General features: G+C 43.7%; 1 protein-coding gene and 1 pseudogene across 5 annotated transcripts in view; one reads left to right on the top strand and one right to left on the bottom strand.

Moving 5' to 3' along the window:
• The window catches only part of PEX14 (peroxisomal biogenesis factor 14), a 143,880-nt gene extending 126,790 nt beyond the window's left edge, over nucleotides 1-17,090 (bottom strand). For 2 of the 5 annotated variants that reach the window (XM_027576066.2, XM_027576105.2), the window contains exons 1-2: nucleotides 819-947; nucleotides 652-699 (exon numbers count right to left, since the gene is read on the bottom strand). In XM_027576066.2, the coding sequence (XP_027431867.1) occupies nucleotides 652-699; nucleotides 819-932 (162 nt within the window). In that variant the 5' untranslated portion in view covers nucleotides 933-947. Of the gene's footprint in view, nucleotides 1-651; nucleotides 700-818; nucleotides 948-2,773; nucleotides 2,908-16,642; nucleotides 16,722-16,984 lie in introns of those variants that run through there. The other 3 variants (XM_027576075.2, XM_027576086.2, XM_027576096.2) reach the window with 3 other exon arrangements.
• On the top strand, nucleotides 7,323-7,436 carry LOC113917244 (annotated as a pseudogene).
• Nucleotides 17,091-17,297: the final 207 nt, after the last annotated feature.

Genomic DNA, 17,297 nt, shown 5'->3' with positions numbered 1-17,297 from the left:
ATAAAACTTATCTGGTTAGTGCACAACAGGTCTTGCTACTCAACAAACAGAATTTGCAGTAGGCCCTGAAATGCAAGCTAGGATGAAAATGGGGGGTGCTGGCAGGGACTGGGGCTCAGACCACCAAAGCAAAAGCGCTTCGTGAAGAAAGTTACCTTCAGTACTCAGGAGGCCGCTGCCCTGTCAATACTAGAAGCAGGTAATGTTGGTACGAGCATCACAAATTACCGACCAGGCAAAAACAGAACTCCCTGCCTTACCTGTTCCTCAAAGGCCACCTGACAGCGCTCTCACCCTGAAGGGCAAAATGGCTATTTCAGACAATCAAGTAGCAACTTGGTCCCAACCCCACCTCCGAAGGGTTCAAGCAACCCACTGATTACTACTGATCAACAACAAACAAAGTGGTCCGTCAAGCCCTGAGGTAGATGCTCTCTGTTTCAGAAAAGACCAGGCTTTACTAAGGAGGGAGCCCACTAACCCTGCATGCCAGAAAAGAAGTCAGAAATCAAAGGTCATTAAGTTAGTCTCCACACAGCACTTACTTTTGAAGAGACACTAATGATGCAAAACTATAGGATCCTAGGATTTCACACACTCACACAGTATTTTAATGATTAGAAAATGATACTATATATCTTGGGTACTTACCAGAGGCTCTCGAGGCACCACATTTTCACTTCCTGGAGTAGAGCTTGGCTGCAAAGAAAAACAGAAACAAAAAATAAGATCACAGTGCCACCCAATGGACGTCAAAAAAACAAAGACACTCCATTCTCAAACAACACACACCAACACCTAGTCCTCTTATTTCTCACCAGCTTCTCAGACTGTAGAGTGTTCCACGGTGGGCTGCCTGTAAGAAGTGGCCCAGCCACAGAGTCTGAATTTGCCGGTGAACATGAAGAGACTGCTTCTGGATTCACTGCCATAGCACATCAAGGAGAAGGCTAGGCTTGGCTTAGGAGGGCCCGAGATCAGCAGCTGAGCAGCAAGGGCTGGGGACCATCACAAGATCCACAGCAATAGCGAAGTCCAGAGGAAAGGTTTCATGTGAGAGCAAAATTTCCCTTTTGCCACCTTCCCACCAACTGATGGGGAAAAGCAGAGCCGAAGTGGAAAACCAGATCCAGCCACAAGGGGGCCCCAGGTGCCCACACTCTGGATTTTCTCCAGGCATCTACTTGGAACCAGGAAGCAAAGAAACTATGGACACTGGTTCCGATTTATCACCTGTCACTGAGGACAACAATCCCCAATACTAAGGAAGCTTGAATCTGTTGTGTAAATAAGGCAGTGACAGGCCGAAAGACCAACCAGCAGGCAGGGAGCATGTGGCCCACCGGCCTGGCTCCAGTCTGTCACCCTCTCCTCTCTCTGGAGCTCACATTTGCCTTCAACCCTTGGCTGATGATCTGGCCAAATTTAGAGAAAGGGAGAGACAGAGACAGACAGACTCGGAGGAAACTCACAAATCTCCAAAAGAATAGAACAAGCAGTTTGAGAGAGTTATGATTAGTTTACTGTTACTGATGTTCAAGCCAATTTCCAATTATCTACAGATAATATCCAGACAAGTGCAGCTAATCTGTGGGTCTCCGGAACCAGCCTCCAGCCTCCATACTCCTCCCAGTTTGTTCAGATAGCAAGTGCCAGGCCTCCGGCGGGGGGGGGGGGGGGGGGGGGGGGGGGGGGGGCAAAGAAGGTGGGAGAGGAAAGAGTCCAGTCCACGGAGGGTTCCCAAAGATCTCCTCATGCCCCATTGCCCCCGCATGGATGGCACACAGCACAGTGACAAGGACTCTGCTGGGAGAAGGACAGTATCTCTTCATCTAAAGTCCCAGCACAAGGCCAGCCTAAACAAAACCAAGTGGAAAGTCTCAGGGAATCTGAGCTCGCGTTCCCTGCCTCCCTTCCCCTGCCCTGCTCGCTCCCTCCTAATGTTCCCAGCAGGCAGCAGTGAGGGCAGCAGGGATAACCCCCCACATTTAGATCTCTAGCCCAGACCCCCCTCGGAGTTCTCCATCCAGCCGCCTTCCAGCCTCCTCTGGACTCAACAAATTCCTCGGCAGATTCATAAGCCCCTCCCGCGGCCACACATGCCCTCTTCCACTGTTCCCTGTCTGCAAGAACGGCACAACCTTCCACCAAAATACACAAACTGGAGTCCAAAGGACCATTCTGGACAGCTCTTTCTCTCCCACTCACCAGAGCTAACACAATTATCAAGTCCTGCCAACATTCCTTCCTAAATATCCATGGAATCAGTCCATCCACTTCTCTCTACTTCTACTGCCATCACTTGGGTCAAGGCTTCCAAAAATCTCCTCTCTGGACCACTGCCAAGAGCCTTCGCATCAGTTCACCCACATCCATGCTGGCTTTCTTCTAATTCATTTTCCACACTGCAAACAGACTATCATTTCAAAACGGTAGTAATCAGATCTCACCCTTGCCCACCCCAGTAAACTTCTACAACAACAGCTCTAATACAGAAAACCCTCTCAACATGGCCACAAGGCCTTGCGTCCACTGACTAATTCAGGTGTGTGTGACGCCACACTGCCCGGCTCTGCCCACCAGACACCCGGGCCTTTGCACATGCTATCCCTGCCCACACCTCGGACAGTTTAACTCGTCCTTCAGATTTCAGCTATGTCACTTCCTTGGGGAAGCATTTCTTCTCTGACATCCAAAACAGGGTGAACTCTCCCTAATCTATACTAACACCATCCATCTCTCTTCCAAGGACTGAGCAGAACTGCAACTTTACCTGTGTGATTATCTGACTGAGGTCTGTGTCCCTCACCAGATTATGAACTCCACAGGGGCAGAAACTGTGTGATTCCTGCATCCCTGGGGCTTAGGACAGTATCAGGCACGGATCAGGCCTTCCACAGACATCTGCTGAATGAATGAAAGGCAACAACGAATTAAACAATGGTTCTTACTCAACTGAATGGATTATAGACTCAAGTTCATTATCTTCCTGAGGGCTTCCTTCACTCCACTTGGCAAATACGGAATGCTAACATTTATCTAGCTCTTTCTTCATTTAGTTCTACAATAAATTCTGAAATTATTGCTGATGAGAAACTGAGGCAAAGGAGGTTAAATAACGTGCCTGTGATGACCCAGCCAGTAATTGGGACTAACGGGATTTGAAACATTCTACTTAAAATCATAGAGTTTTAGACCACATTTCATTAAGCAACACTCTTAATGCTACCCCTCAAATAATAATGTGGGTTATTTGACTCAACAAAACTAACTCAAACAGCTTTAATACTTAGGAAGCCTCATTCTGACTTAACCCAAAGTTCTCTTCTTCCTGAAATACAACTAATCAGTATGAATCATTATCACCAAGGAACTTCCCTTAAGATTAGTTCATCTCTTGAATAGCCAGTATTTGCCCGAGGGAAAATAGTACATAGTACTAAGGAAGTCTCTTTCATCATATACCCTTTTGTACCTTTTTAAACTGTAAGCCACAGAAGTGAACTCTGCTTAAAAAATAGAATATTAAAATTTTCAAAAAGAAAGCTGCTCTCTCTTTCCAACACTCCCCTCTTCCTTGGGGGACCCACCACTGATGCTGGTTCCTTATGGATTCTTCCAGGGACATTCAGAGCATTTAAGAACCCATACGCGTATGTATACCTCCATCAAGGAATCTGAATAGTGACACTCTCCAAACTCCTCAAGTCTTGACTTCCAGAGCCTTCCTCAGCACACCAAAGCCAGGACTCCAAGCCCAGCCTGAGGGCTGCTAAGAGGAGCAAGATTTCCCCACACCCTGTTTGAACTCACAGTGCTACCGAGGTCTGTCAGACTGTATCAGTGGGCTCACAGAGGACCTCTCACCAATCTGGGAATTGCCCAACACTGATTATATTCTAGATGATTCTCCAGCTCATTTTGGAAGATCTGCAGTCTAAAACGGACCATCCCCCATTTCTCATCTCAATGTTCTTTAGAAAGTGGTTTCTTGATGACTAAAACAGCCTTCATCCTTACTACTCTCCACACTGATTTCCTTGATAATACCGTCTGAAATTCTTCGTTCAATAACTAGTTTATTACCCCACTAGATTTTAAGCTCCCTAAAGGCAGACACTTTACCATCTTACTGAAGGCTGATCTTCGGCACTTAAAAGAGCACTGGTACCAAATAAATATGATCTTAACCTTTTTTTAACAAAAAAAAAAAATTAAAACAAAGCAATCACTTCATACACAAATACATAAAGGAAGCAAGTAGAAGACCACAGCAGGACGTGCCCATCTTGGAACATTTCATCTACAACTTAACACAAACCTAGCCTACTCCCCAGTGCAGTGTTGTGGTCCACTGGTTCTCAACCCCAGAGCAGAATCACCCCCCCACACAACACCCCCTAGAGGGGCATTTGAAACTGTCGGGGGCGGGGGGGGGGGTGGTTTCTGTGGTCACAATGACCAGGGGATCTCACTGGCATTTAGAAGGCAGAGGCCTGGGAGGCTCTACGTCCAGCACTGCATGCAGTGAACAACTGTTCCTTCCAAACACCAACAGGACCCCTTGGAGAACGCTGACCATTCTGCTTCCTCATGCTGAGGGGAAGCACAGACTCCCATCTTTAACATGCAGCATTAGGTGTCGCTTCAAAGGGCAAAGGTCTGAGCAGCCAACTGCTTGTCAGAAGCTCAGTCCCCCAGCCCGCGGGTCCGTCCAGCTCACCAGCCCAGCTTTTATGAAAGCCCAACACTTCTCAAACACCTGCCCCTGCATCGACCCCTTTTAAGTGGTCAAATCTATTTTCTGGCTTGAGACAAATCTCTACAAATTAAATTCCACCTTGATCCTGGAAATTTTGACAGGGCGGTCTTGACTTCAAAAATAACAATAACTTGGGCGCCTGGGTGGCTCAGTCATTAAGCGTCTGCCTTCAGCTCAGGTCATGATCCCAGGGTCCTGGGATCGAGCCCCGCATCAGGCTCCCTGCTCCGCGGGAAGCCTGCCTCTCCCCCTCCCACTCCTGCTGCTTGTGTTCCCTCTCGCTGTGTCTCTCTCTGTCAAGTAAATAAAATCTTTTAAAAAAATAAATAAAATGAAATAAAATAAAAAATAAAAAACAAACAGACAAAAAAAGACCACAGTGGCACAGAGAAATGCTCCCAGTTTGATAGGCACAGAGGTGCTCTCACTCCTGCTGCCAGGCGCTGACCTCCCCCAGCCAGAAGGTGTGCCCAAGTGCTGACCTTGAGGCACAGCAAAGACCAACGGCACACGCAGCTCAGGTCGGAGCACCTGGCAGAACATCCCGTCCCACCCTGCCACGGGGCTCTGTCCTACACCGGTCTGGCCTATAGTTCTTTGCAGAGAAGAAGAAGGTTCAATTCAACAATTATTTTTTGAGAGGCACTGGCACAGAGGCAAGTGCATGAACTTGGAACCTGTAACTGAGTGACTGTGGGTACACTGTTCAACCTCCCTGAACCTCAGTCTCCCCACCTGTGGGAATAATGGGAAAAATACCACCACCTCACGACCAGGCTGAGATGAGATGATAGAAGTTCTATCCTCTCGCCCCTCTGCTCAGAATCAACCAATAGACTTCTGCGCTGTCTGTGATGGAGTAATTGGGACCAGATTTAACCTCCCACCGTGAACAATTAGAAAACTAAACAAACACATGACACCACTGTTTGTACACACTGGACAGTAGTAATTCCTGACAGAACAGAAACAAATGATACGAGCCCTAAGGTCACTCTGGTTTTCTGCCAAGAGGCATGTTTCAGACTAAGAAGGGGGGCGGGCGGATCCCAACAGAGCATGGCGGTCTCTTGCTGAGTTGAGGAAACAGAGATTAGGGTTCAGGGAGGCTAAAGCAGCTGAAAGTTGCAGGACAGAGTTCCAGACAGCAGAGGGCTACGCCAAAAGAAAGCTCCAGAAATCTGCACAGAGGTTCCCTTACGTCTTTGCTGCACAGTAAAATGTGTGCACACACAGAGTGAAACTCCACAAGGCTGAGAAACAGCAATGAAGAAGCCGTGAGGTGAATGGCTCCCAGAGTGGGGTGTCCTCACTGCTCAGTCAGAGCACTCAGTAGAGACTGGAAGGGCCACATCCTGGTAGGGGAAGGGCAGGTTATTCCTAGGGTAAAGGTCACCCTAGACCCACCCTAACAAACCTTAAAAATGGGACTTGATGGAATCAAAATGAACCAAAAGTAACTTAACTACTCACCAGAACAAATCTCAACACTCTTCAAAGTAAGATCACAAAATTCAGACCCTCGACAATGTAAAATTCACAGTATCCAGCACCCAATCAATAACCTCAAAGATGTCAAGAAGCAGGGAAGTGTGATCCATAATAACAAGAAAAATTAGAAGAAATCATTCACAGACAAAACAACATTAAGACAGGTGTTACAGGGGCACCTGGGTGGCTCAGTTGTTAAGCGTCTGCCTTCGGCTCAGGTCATGATCCCAGGGTCCCGGAATCGAGCCCCATGTTGGGCTCCCTGCTCGGCGGGAAGCCTGCTTCTCCCTCTCCCACTCCCCCTACTTGTGTTTCCTCTCTCGCTGTGTCTGTCAGATAAATCAAAATCTTTAAAAAAAAAAAAAAAGACAGGTGTTATAACCTTATTCAAGAACTTAATGCAATTTTAAAAAATACATACACTGCATCATTATGTTCCACACCTGAAACTAACATAACATTATGTCAATTATGCCCAATAAAAAGAAAATTCAAAGGAAAACAGGATCATAGTAAGGAGAGAAATATATTGCACAAAAAGAAAGTAGAACTTCTAGAGATGAAAATATACTATCTGAAATAAAAATTTCACCAAATGGGAGTGACAGTAGATTAGATACTGCAGAAGAAAAGGTAAGTGCACTTGAAGATACAGCAACAGATACTGACCAAAATGAAGGACAAAGAAAAAAAAGAAAAAGAACGAAAAATATTTGAAGAAATAATAGCTGAAAATTTTCCAAGGTCGATGAAAACTACAAACTCCCAAATCCAAGAAGCTCACAAATCCAAAGCAAACACAAAAGCATTCTAAGGCACTACACAATCAAACTGCTAAAAACCCATGAAAAGGGGGAAATCTCACAAGCAGCCAGAAAAAGAGAACCATTACCTACAAATATTAATCAAGACTAAGAATGACTTCAGACTTCTGATCAGAAGATATGCAAGCCAAATAAAAAATATAATAGCATTGTATCTTTAAAATGCCTGTGAGGGTAAAACCTGTCAGCCTAGAATTCCATATCCAGTGAAAATATATTTCAAAAAGAAGTACAAAATAAAATATGTGCTTCCTTCAGCAGCACATATACTAAAATCGGAACAACACAGAGAAGATTAGCATGGCGCATGGCCCCTGCACAAAGATGACATGCAAATTTACAAAGCATTCCATGTTTTTTGTAACGTGTAGAATTTTTCACTTATTTCTTTCCTCCTATTTTGGGTTTCATTTGCTTTTTATTTCTCTAGCATATTTTCTAAAGTTAGTATGGTACTCAAAATGTTACTTCCTTCCCAGCACTGCTTTGGTTGCATTCCACAAATTTAAATTATATTGTTTTCATTTTTGTTCAGCTCAGAATATTTTACTTCCCCTATGATTTCTTCTTTCACCCATAATTCAGAAATCCATTGTTTAATTTCCAAACATTTGGGATTTTTCCAGATTTCTTTTCTATTATCAATTTCTAGTTTATTTATTTATTTATTTATTTTTTAAAGAGTCTACTTGAGATTCTCTCTCCCTCTCCCTCTGCCCTCCCCCTGCTCATGTGCTCTCTCTCTCTCTCTCAAAATAAATAAAATCTTTGAAAATAAATAAATAAATAATAAAAAATTAAAAAGAAATTATGTAATGAAACTTAAAAAAGAAAATTCTAGGCCCAGGTGGCTTCACTGGTGAATTCTAGTAAACATTTAAGGAAAAAGTAATGCCAATCTTATACAAACTATTTGAGAAAAAAGAAAAAAACAGTAAAATTTCCCAACTCATTTTATGAGACCAACATTACCTTAATACCAAAATTAGACAAAGATTTCACAGACACACACAAAAGAAACCTACAAATCAATACCTCTCTTAAACATAAATGAAGAAACCCTTAACAAAATACTAACAAACCAAATCCAGCAATATATAAAATGGATAATACTTCATAACCAAGTGGAATTTATCCAACAAAGTTGGTTTGACATTTAAAAATCAATCAACACGAATCATCATATTAATAAAGAAAACAACAGGATCAACAGATAGCAAAAAGAGCACTTGACAACATAATTTTTTCAAAAACACTCAAAAAATTAAAAAGTTGAAAAAAAATTAAATCTCCTCCATTTGATAAAGGGCACCTTCAAAAAAACCTAAGATGGAGGGGCGCCTGGATGGCTCAGTCAGTTAGGCATCTGCCTCTGGCTCGGGTCATGAACCCAGGAGTCCCGCATGGGGCTCCTTGCTCAGCGGGGAGTCTGTTTCTCCCTCTGCCCCTCCCGCCTGCTTGTGCTCTCTAATAAATAAATAAAATCTTGAAAAAAAAAATAAATGTGAACACTGAATTTTCTCCTAAGATCAAGAATAAGGCAAGAATGTCTATTCTCAATATTCCTCTTAACATTGTATGAGAAGTCCTAGAGAGCATATAAATTGGAAAGCAGTAAGTAAAGCTATCTTCATTTGCAGATGACAGGATCATCTACAAAGAAATCACACAATCTACAAAAAGAGCTATTAGAATTATAAGTGAGTGTAACACAGTTACAGATAGGAGGCCAACATACAAACTCAATTTTATTTATTTTTTTATCATGGTAAGTGCACTCTTTAATCCCCATCACCTATTTCACCCATCCCCCCACCCACCTCCCCTCTGGCAACTTTCAGTCTGTTCTCTATAGTTAAGAACGTTTCTTGGTTTGTCTCTCTTATTTTTTTTCCTTTGCTCATTTGTTTCTTAAATTCCACATATGAGTGAAATCATATGGTATTTCATATGGTATTTGTCTTTCTCCAACTTATTTCACTTAGCATTATACTCTCTAGCTCTACCTATGTTGATGCAAATGGCAAGATTTCATTACTTTTTATGGCTGAATAATATTCCATTATATTCATATATGAGATAGACACACACACATACATATATATCTCACATCTTCTTTATTCATTCATCTATCAGTGGACATTTGGGCTGTTTCCATAGTATGACTATTGTAAACAATGACACAATTTTATTTTATTTCTATATACTAGCATTCAATGATTAAAAATGAAATTTTAACATGACATCCATAAACAGCATGCCAAAATATGAAATATTTAGAGAGAAATTTAACAAAATGTGTACATGACCTACAAACTTAAAGCTACAAAACACTAGTGAGAAAAATAAGACAACCTAAATGAGACACATATCATGTTAATGAATTAGAAGATCAATATTGCCAAGATGTCAATTCTCCCCCAAATTGATCTATAGATTCCACACAATCCCAATAAAAATCCCACCAAGCTTTTTTGTAAGAATTGATAAACTGATTCTAAAATTTGTATGGAGGGGCACCTGGGTGGCTCAGTCGTTCAGCGTCTGCCTTCGGCTCAGGTCATGATCCCAGGGTCCTGGGATCGAGCCCCGCATCGGGCTCCCTGCTCCATGGGAAGTCTGCTTCTCCCTCTCCCACTCCCCCTGCTTGTGTTCCCTCTCTCCCTGTGTCTCTCTCTGTCAAATAAATAAATAAAATCTGTAAAAAAAAAAAAAAAAAAAGCATCTGCCTTCAGCTCAGGTCATGATCCCAGGGTCCTGGGATTGAGCCCCACATCGAGCTCCCTGCTCGGTGGGAAGCCTGCTTCTCCCTCTCCCACTCCCCCGGCTTGTGTTCCTGCTCTCGCTGTGTCTCTCTCTCTGTCAAATAAATAAGTAGGATCTTTAAAAAAAATAAATAAATTAAAATAAAAATAAAATAAAATAAAATAAAATAAAAAATAAAAAATAAAATAAAATAAAATAAAATTTGTATGGAAATGCAAAGGACCATAGCTAAAACAATTCTGAAAAACAATAAAGTCAAAAGACATTACACTACCTGATTTTAAGATTTACTATAAATCTATAGCAATCAAGACAGTATTTCATGGGGCACCTGGGTGGCTCAGTCGTTAGGTGTCTGCCTTCGGCTCCAGTCATGATCCCAGGGTCCTGGGATCGAGCCCCACATCGGGCTCTCTGCTCAGCAGGAAGCCTGCTTCTCCCTCTCCCACTCCCCCTGCTTGTGTTCCCTCTCTCACTGTCTCTCTCTCTGTCAAATAAAATCTTAAAAAAAACAGTATTTCATTTGCATTAGGATAGACAGAGAGATAAATGAAACAAAATAGAGCTCAGAAACTGACCTATGTATATACAATTTTTTAAATTTTTTTTAAAGATTTATTTATTTATTTGAGGGAGAGACAGCACGAGTAGAGTGAGGGGCAGAGGGAGAGGGAGACTCCCTGCTGAGCAGGGAGCCCAGTGTGGGGCTCGATCCCAGAACTCCAGGATCACAACATGAGCTGAAGGCAGACACCTAACCAACTGAGCCACCCAAGCACCCCCAATTTTTTAATTTTTGACAAAGGTGGCAATTCAATGGAGAAAGGTTAACCTGTTCAACAAATGATGCTGGAATAAGTCATATCCATATGGGGGGAAAAAAGGAATACCAGCCTCTACCAATAAGCACATGAAAAGATCCTAATGTTATTAGTCATCACAAAAATGCAAATTAAAACCACAAGGAAATACCACTACACACTCAGTAGAATGGCTAAAATTAAAAAGACACAATGCCAAGTGTGGGTGTGGATGTAGGACAAGTGGAATGTTCATATACTGCTGGTGAGAATAAAAAATAGTACAACTTTGCAGAAACACTTTGTTTATAAGACTAAACATATACTGGGGCACCTGGGTGGCTCAGTCGTTAAACGTCTGCCTTCAGCTCATGATCCCGGGGTCCTGGGATCGAGCCCCACATCAGGCTCCCTGCTCAGCGGGAAGCCTGCTTTTCTCCCTCTCCCACTCCCCCTGCTTGTGTTCCCTCTCTCGCTGTGTCTCTCTCTCTGTCAAATAAATAAAATCTATTTAAAAAAAAAAAGACTAAACATATACTTACCATATGACCCAGCAATTCCACTCATAAGTATTTACCAAAAAAAATGAAAACATATCTCTTCACAATACATGAGTATTTATAGTAGCCCCAAACTAGAACCAATCATGTGGGGAACAGACTCTAAGGTGACTCCCAGGATCCCCACCTCCTAGTATTCATGCCTTGTGTGGTCCCATTGAGTGTCACTTGCTTCTGACCAACAGGACATGGTAAATATGACAGGATGAATGTAATTACATGTATATGGTTACATTATGTAAGACTGTAATGTCTATTTTGCTAAGGGACTCTCTTCCTTACTAGCTTTGAGAAAGCCAAGTGACCATGTTAGGAAGACCTCTGTGGCAAAAAAAAATGAGGGTAGCCTCTGGCTGACTGCCAATAACAAACTGAGGTACTCATTCTGCAGGCCATAAGGAACTAAATGCTGCCAACAGCCACATGAGCTAGGAAGCAGATCCTTCCCCAGTCAAGACCCAGATGAGATCACAGCCCCAGCAGACACCTTGATTTCTTGCCTTGTCAGACTCAGCTAAACTGTGTCCTTACAGAAACTGAAACAAAAAATGTGTGCTCTTTTTGGTAATTTGTGTAAATGTGTTGTGATACTGTTATGCCGCAATAGATAATCAACAGAATCCAAATGTCCATAAATTGGTGAACAGATCAACAAATTGTGGTATATCTATACAAGAGAATATTACACACTAAGAGAAAGCAATGAATTACTGATACAACAATGTAAGTTTCACAAACATTACTCTGAGCAAAAGAAGTGAGACACAAAAGAATACATACATTATGAATTCATTCATATGTAATTCTATGGAAGACGAATATAACCAATAGCAACAGAAAGCAGTTCAGATTTCCTGAGGCCAAAGGCTAGGATTTACTGAGGCATAAGGGAACACTGAGGAAAACTGAAATTGTTTTGATCTTGGTTGTGGTGGTGGTTACACAGGTATGTACATTTGTCAAAACTCATTAAACTGACCACAACACACCTATTAGAATTCCACAGTAAAGTTTTTGGCCATAAGGACTTTGTCGCTCAATAAGCTATTAAATTAATCTATGGATTTTAAGTTAGGATAGGGGCAACCTTTAGGGGGTTGGACAGTGACAGGAGGGACACCAGGGGGGCTTCTGAGGTCCTGGTAATGTTTGATTTCTTAATACAAGTACTGGTTACACAAGTATGTTCACTCTGTGAAAATTCACCAGGCTGGACACATAATTTGTGTGCTTTCTGGGTATATGTTAAACTTCAGTTAAAAAAAAGAAAAGAAAAAGAAAAAATTTAAAGACTAGGGGATCATTCTGGATTAAAGCACACTAAAGAGAAAAATCAATGCAATCCCTATTTTTTTTTTTTTTTATTTGACAGAGAGAGACACAGCAGAAGAGGGAACACAAGCAGGGGGAGTGGGAGAGGGAGAAGCAGGCTTCCCGTCGAGCAGGGAGCCCAATGCGGGGCTCGATCCCAGGACGCTGGGATCATGACCTGAGCCAAAGGCAGACGCTTAATGACTGAGCCACCCAGGTGCCCCTGCAATCCCTATTTCTTGAATGGATTTGGATTTTTCTTAATTGGGAGAATATGAATGTGGACTGTATTATTAAATAGTATTTTATCAATACTGAATTTCTTGTATGATAATGGTATTACGGTTATATAAGAGAATAACCTCACTGTTAGGACACTCTTAAAGGAAAACCCTGAACGCTGGTGTTTATCTTAGCTGTCCTAGGATGAAACACCGTGATGTCTGTAACTCACCCTCAAATCTTTAAAAAAATACATGTAAAGAGACAGAAATAAAGCAAATTCAGCAAAATGTAAACAGTGTATCTTGATGTTTTTATAAGAGTTTTACAAGAGTTCTCTGTATTATTTTTTCAACATTTCTAGAGGTTGGAAAATTTTCAAAATAGAAGAAAGTTGAGGGGGGAAATATCTCGTTTGAACTACTGTTATTCAAGAGTTCACAGACTTCCAAAGCTGCCCATAGATTCTTGGAGAAGGAAACGAACACTCATTGGACACTGCACAGCAGAGGCTCTTTACGTCCACGATTTCAGTCAACCCTCAGAACAACCCTGGGGTAATTATTATTTTACAAAGGGGAAAACAGGGTCAGAGAGGTGGAGTGACACGTCCAATAGCAAGTGAGTGCTGGAGTTCAAGGTCTGTCAGGATACAAGGCCACACTCTTCTAGTCCTTAATGTCTTCGCTGTGTTCTTTTCCCTTCCCTGCTTCTGCGTTTTCTCAACCCCCAATGTACTATATCCAGGGAATCTCAACAGATTTGAAATCTCTGTTCCGTAATATAGTCAATATTGAATAAGCACTAAATAATCAGACTGAACCACACTTTTGCTCTTCATTGAAGATAACTGGTGGAGAAGTACAGAAATAGGGATAACAGCTCCCATTCCTATGGGCCATACCATGTCCAGACTACAAGGGCCTCTCCTAAGAGATCAACCACGCAAACAAGGGTAACATGGGGAAAACAGAACAAGGAGAGGGAAGCAATGCATGTGATTTCTAACTCCAACAGACCATCTTGAAGAAAAACTAAAAAGAACACCATGATGAATAAAGCAAGTATGTCACTGACATCTAAAAGTCACAAAGGAGGGCGCCTGGGTGGCTCAGTTGGTTAAACGACTGCCTTCGGCTCAGGTCATGATCCTGGAGTCCCGGGATCGAGTCCCGCATCGGGCTTCCTGCTCAGCAGGGAGTCTGCTTCTCCCTCTGACCCTCTTCCCTCTCGTGCTTTCTATCTCTCATTCTCTCTCTCTCTCAAATAAATAAATAAAATCTTTAAAAAAAAAAAAAAAAAGTCACAAAGGACAGCTAAGATAAACACCAGCATTCAGGGTTTTCCTTTAAATTGGAAGGAAATTACTCGAGAACAAATAAAAGAACAACTTTAGTGGGCTGGTAGTCAATATGTGAAAAATCATACCCCCCAAAAAAACATTATAATAAGGCCTGAAGAAAGATTTCTCGTTTGTGAGTGGAAATCCAGAATTTAATGAATGCAATAATAACAGATAACACACTATGTCAGGCACTGTTCTAAAATTAAGTTAATTTAAGGGCGCCTGGGTGGCTCAGATGGTTAAGCGTCTGCCTTCGGCTCAGGTCATGATCCCAGGGTCCTGGGATCGAGCCCCACATCGGGCTCCCTGCTCAGCGGGGGGTCTGCTTCTCCCCCTGCTCATGTTCCCTCTCTCTCTCTCTGTGTCTCGAATGAATAAATGAAAATTAATTAATTAATTAAAATTAAGTTAATTTAGGAGTGCCTAGGTGGTTCAATTGGTTAAGTGTTCGACTGACTCTTGGTTTGGGCTCAGGTCATGATCTCAGGGTCGTGGAATCAAGCCCCCATCAGGCTCCACGCTCAGCAGGGAGTCTGCTTGAGACTCTTTCTCCCTCTCCCTCTGCCCCTCCCCTGATTGCACACACGCATGCACTCTCTCTTTTCAAATAAATAAATCTTTAAAATAAATAGAGTAAAATAAGTTAATTTATTTATCCTCAGAGAAATCCTACAAGATAGGCAATAGTATCATTCCTATTGTGCAGATGGAGAAACTAAAGCCAAAGAAGTCAAGTACCTTGTCCAAGATCACACAGCTCCAAGTAGTGGGGCTAGGATTCTAAACCAATAGGGAGGGCTTTGGAGCCCATACCACTGTTCTACATTGCCTCTCAAAGGAAGAAAGGGTTGGCTATCACCCTGTATCTTTCAAAATGAGAGACTGAGGCCACAAGGCCAACCCACAGACCTTCTATGAAACAAATACTAACTCAGCCCCGAAGGCAAAATGAGTTCATTCTTACAGACCAGGTTTGCGGGGAATTATCCAAATAGTTCTTTCAATTCCACTCTGCTTTGACTAGAGAAATGGGAAGCCAAGTAGATCAGGATTTGAAAATAAAATGACAAGCAACTGCTGAAGAGAGATGGTTCACTTAATAAGTGTGCATTTGCAGCTTATTGTTAAGACAGTGACAGAATTTGGCATGAAGAGCTCAAATTTTCCCAAAACTGCCAGCGTATTCTGACGCAATCCCAACTCTACCAGCTTTGGAAAGGAGGGCAAAAGAGAAGCAGAGCTGAAAACCAAACAAGTGCGGGCCAAACCCCCTCAAAGGACCTTAGATCCCTTCCACATGTACCGAGAGGACAATTTCCAGAACCAAGGGAATCCTTGGGCACTACAATGGCTCCAAGTGGCAAGCTTTTTAGTAACCTTCACAGCACTGACAAATTAAAAGTCCTAGAAGAATCAGGGATGGAAGGTACCTTTAATCCCAGGCTGTGGGCATTCCTAACATACCACAGTTCAGAAAAGTCCAGATTCTGAGGAGCCTCAGCATTTCCGCAAGCTAAGTGGGCTAAGGCAAGAAAGGAGGGCCCTGCCTCTGAGACACTCCCACAGTCCAGAATTTCTGACAGTGAGAAGGCCAGAATCAGTCCTAATTATTTCCCCTATTTTACAATCCAGATATCTTTCTGAATCACTCACTCTGCTAACAGAAGCTGGTCTGGGGAACACACAGCTCCTCTAAGTGCTATTCCTGTAACAGACTTATCATGAAGAATAAAACAGTAAGAAACTTGAAGTAGTGTTCTTCTGCCAAGGAAGGAAGTGAAATACCAGTAGGCTGTGAAGTCTACAGGTGTTTCAAGGAGGTGAGAGATGAATGATGGAAGTCCAGACTGGAACCATTTTCTTCTTCCTCTCACTAATCCTAACTAAATTTAAGCATGTGTGGCTAACTAGTGGAGCCACACACATCTGGGTTTAAATCCCGACCCAATCAGATACATGATTTAGGGCATGTCACAGACCTTTAGCATCCACTTCTGTGAAATGGCAGTTAATAACTGCCTGATTTTCATAAAGGTCGTAATGAGCACTAAAGGAGATAGTTAACGTTAATTTGTCCCCAGCATGACAGCACACCCTCAGTAAATACAAGGTACCGCTTACCCCATCCACCTCACTCCAGCCCACCCCGCCTTTGAACTTCAAATCCTTTCATGGGCCTTATCATCTACTGCTTCCTGACAGCAGACGTACAGGCAAGACCACTGGTCCTCAAGGTCCCCTTAACGGAGCGGGATTTCGCTGAAAAGCTAGAGCGGAGTCCTCTGGCCGAGAAAACCAAACTCTGGGTAGCAAGGATGGATCCTCAACCAAAAGCCTGGTGGCGTCTGTTGTTTACAAGTGAGACCCCTTCCTACCAACGCACCGAGAGGATCCGAGTACATTTCCGACCCTCCAATTTGGCAGAGAAAGCACAAAGGTGACGAAGAGGCTGGCGATGGGGCCACTTCAGCGAGGCTGAGGCTGTGGGAGAGTGGGAACCCTGACAGATTCAGGGCCCTCCTGGGAGGGGACAACTGAAAACGATCGAGCCTCTCACCCACCTCTCCTCAAGCAGGGGCCCTTACAGCTCAGGGCTGAAGGCTTCTCAAGCGTCCTGCCACCGTCCCGGCCAAGCGCAAGTGGGGCCCGAGGGGCCCTCAGGCTGGAAGTGGGGGCCCACGGGCGCCCCGGAGCCCCGGCTCGGCAATGTGGTCTAAGAGGGGTCACCGGGGGAGGGGCCGGGCGGCGAGGACCTGAGGAGGGGCGGGGCCCAGGAGGGGGCAAGAGGTCTGGGCCACCGGCTGCGGAGGCTCAGGGACCCCGCCCGGCTTCCAGCCGCACGCCGAGCGCCCCCTCCAGCCAGGGTCCCCGCCACTACGGCGGAGCAGTCCCACTCCCCTTACCTGGCTCGGTTGCTCTGCCTGCTCCGAGGACGCCATCTTTCTGAGGCCTAACTAATCTATCGCCGCCGGGCGAGGCGTCTCCCAAGCGCCCTCGCTCTCGCTCACCAGCCCAGACCAAAGTAGCCGGAACGGAGCCGGTCGATGGCGGGCACGCAGGGAGCGGAGCGAACACCCACGTCTGGGTCACCTCGCCCTGTTGCCAATTAGGTCTCCGCTGGCCAGGAAGATCCTAAGTTCGTCCTTTTTGCATTTTTAGATGTGTATTATTCTCACTGAATTAAATCTCTGCCCATCCCCAAGGGGCCTTGGGCAC

This window comes from Zalophus californianus, chromosome 4 (genome assembly GCF_009762305.2).
Source record: "Zalophus californianus isolate mZalCal1 chromosome 4, mZalCal1.pri.v2, whole genome shotgun sequence".
In the NCBI taxonomy this organism is placed as follows: domain Eukaryota; kingdom Metazoa; phylum Chordata; class Mammalia; order Carnivora; family Otariidae; genus Zalophus; species Zalophus californianus.
Note: the sequence above shows the minus strand (reverse complement) of the source record. Positions and strands in the feature narration are given on the sequence as shown.